General features: G+C 42.9%; 1 protein-coding gene across 1 annotated transcript; it reads right to left on the bottom strand.

Annotated features, from left to right (window-relative positions):
* Window positions 1-51: 51 nt before the first annotated feature.
* Window positions 52-933, bottom strand: rprmb (reprimo, TP53 dependent G2 arrest mediator candidate b). Its single transcript, XM_063217954.1, has one exon. The coding sequence runs from the start codon at window positions 838-840 to the stop codon at window positions 520-522; it is 321 nt and encodes a 106-aa protein (XP_063074024.1). The 5' UTR covers window positions 841-933; the 3' UTR covers window positions 52-519.
* Between the last annotated feature and the right edge of the window lie 527 nt (window positions 934-1,460).

Here is a 1,460-nt window from a genome sequence, read left to right as displayed (position 1 = left end):
TGTAAGACTTACTGTGTGTTGGCCAAAAACAACAATTTCCCCCTGTGTCTACAAGAATACAAATGCTTTTTAAGACGTGAACGTTGATCTTAGGCTACATTGCAGGGACATTATTTTCACTTAATGCCCAAAAAATCTTGAAAAAGTTAAATATTACACAATCTCCAAATGGCAATGATGAACAATTCCTATACAAAGACAGCAGCCTATCTATCATGTCCTTCCATTCACACAAGGAATACATTCAAAACGAGTAAGCCCGAGCCCGGCTTGGAAATCATCTTCAAATTATGTAAGATTGAGAGATGCATTAACCCCCCTCTCCAGAAGTAAAGAGCTGATTTGAGTAAGAGAAGGTTTTTTTGTCATGCATGTATGTCTCTGTCTTTAGCTAAACATTGCATCCCTTGTGTCCACGGGTGCTAAAAATGGCATGGTGGGAAAAAATCAATTCAATTGTGCGTTCATTCAACCTCGTCCTCAGAAACCAAAATCTCCCCGTTTTCTGTCATTTCATCTTTAGTAAGTGCCAACAATGACCGCCTCGACGTCTTTGGAGGGTCTCCTGTCCGTCATGAGAAAGTTGATCATGCCCTGGGATTTAATGAGCAAGTTGCAGCCGAGGAAGAAGATCCCGAACACCACGGTGAGGGACAGCACGCACATGACGGCTATCTGAACCACGCGCGTCATGAAAAAGTTACGCTCATCCAAGACGGTTGCCTCAAAGCCGCTATCCGTGACCACCGACGAGGAGACGTTGCAACACTTGAAGAAACCATCGCTACTGTTGGAGAGCAAACCGGTAGACTCGGTGTCGTTGAATGCCGTGTAGTTCATCTTTTGGACAAGTTTCGAGGTAACGTGAACAAAAAAAGTTTGAGTGGAAAAGGGGATATGTTGCAGCTGTTGTAGACATTCAACACCGTAAGACCGGCTTAAATCTCCAGAGAATTTAAAAGAGCGTTAGAGGACCTGGTGGTGTATGGTAGACTGTAAGCATATGCCTCACGCAGCATCCAGTAGCATCCTTTCAAACTGAGTGGAGTGGAGGGAGAGTGGTGCGCGCGCTGATGCTGTGATTGGGTCTGGATGAGACCATTTCCTCGCCAAAGGAAAGAGATGAGAGTGCAGCCCTTTGCGCGCTAAACATCTTTTGGCTATTTCTACTTTTTAATAGCGCCGCCCACAGGACAAAACAACCTGTAACAGATCAAACAACCTTTTTTCTAAAAAAAAATATCATCAGTAATTGTGTGATGTGTTATTAAGTTTCAATTGTGGATTTTTTGTGGCAGCAATTCCAGATCTGAAGTTCTTGTCTTCGCACGTTCAGTCCAATGTGCCAACGCCAAAATAATGGCGAGGGAGGCCGCCTTTTCTATAAATCTATTTTCAACACAAAATAGATTTCTGTAAAAAGTCATAACTAAACAGCTGATTTAAATTAATCTACGACC

This window comes from Engraulis encrasicolus, chromosome 15 (assembly GCF_034702125.1).
Source record: "Engraulis encrasicolus isolate BLACKSEA-1 chromosome 15, IST_EnEncr_1.0, whole genome shotgun sequence".
NCBI classification, from domain to species: domain Eukaryota; kingdom Metazoa; phylum Chordata; class Actinopteri; order Clupeiformes; family Engraulidae; genus Engraulis; species Engraulis encrasicolus.
Note: the sequence above shows the minus strand (reverse complement) of the source record. Positions and strands in the feature narration are given on the sequence as shown.

Bases quoted from the DNA above. Each gene is read 5' to 3' on its own strand.
- rprmb (XM_063217954.1), bottom strand. From the start codon at position 840: ATGAACTACACGGCATTCAACGACACCGAGTCTACCGGTTTGCTCTCC.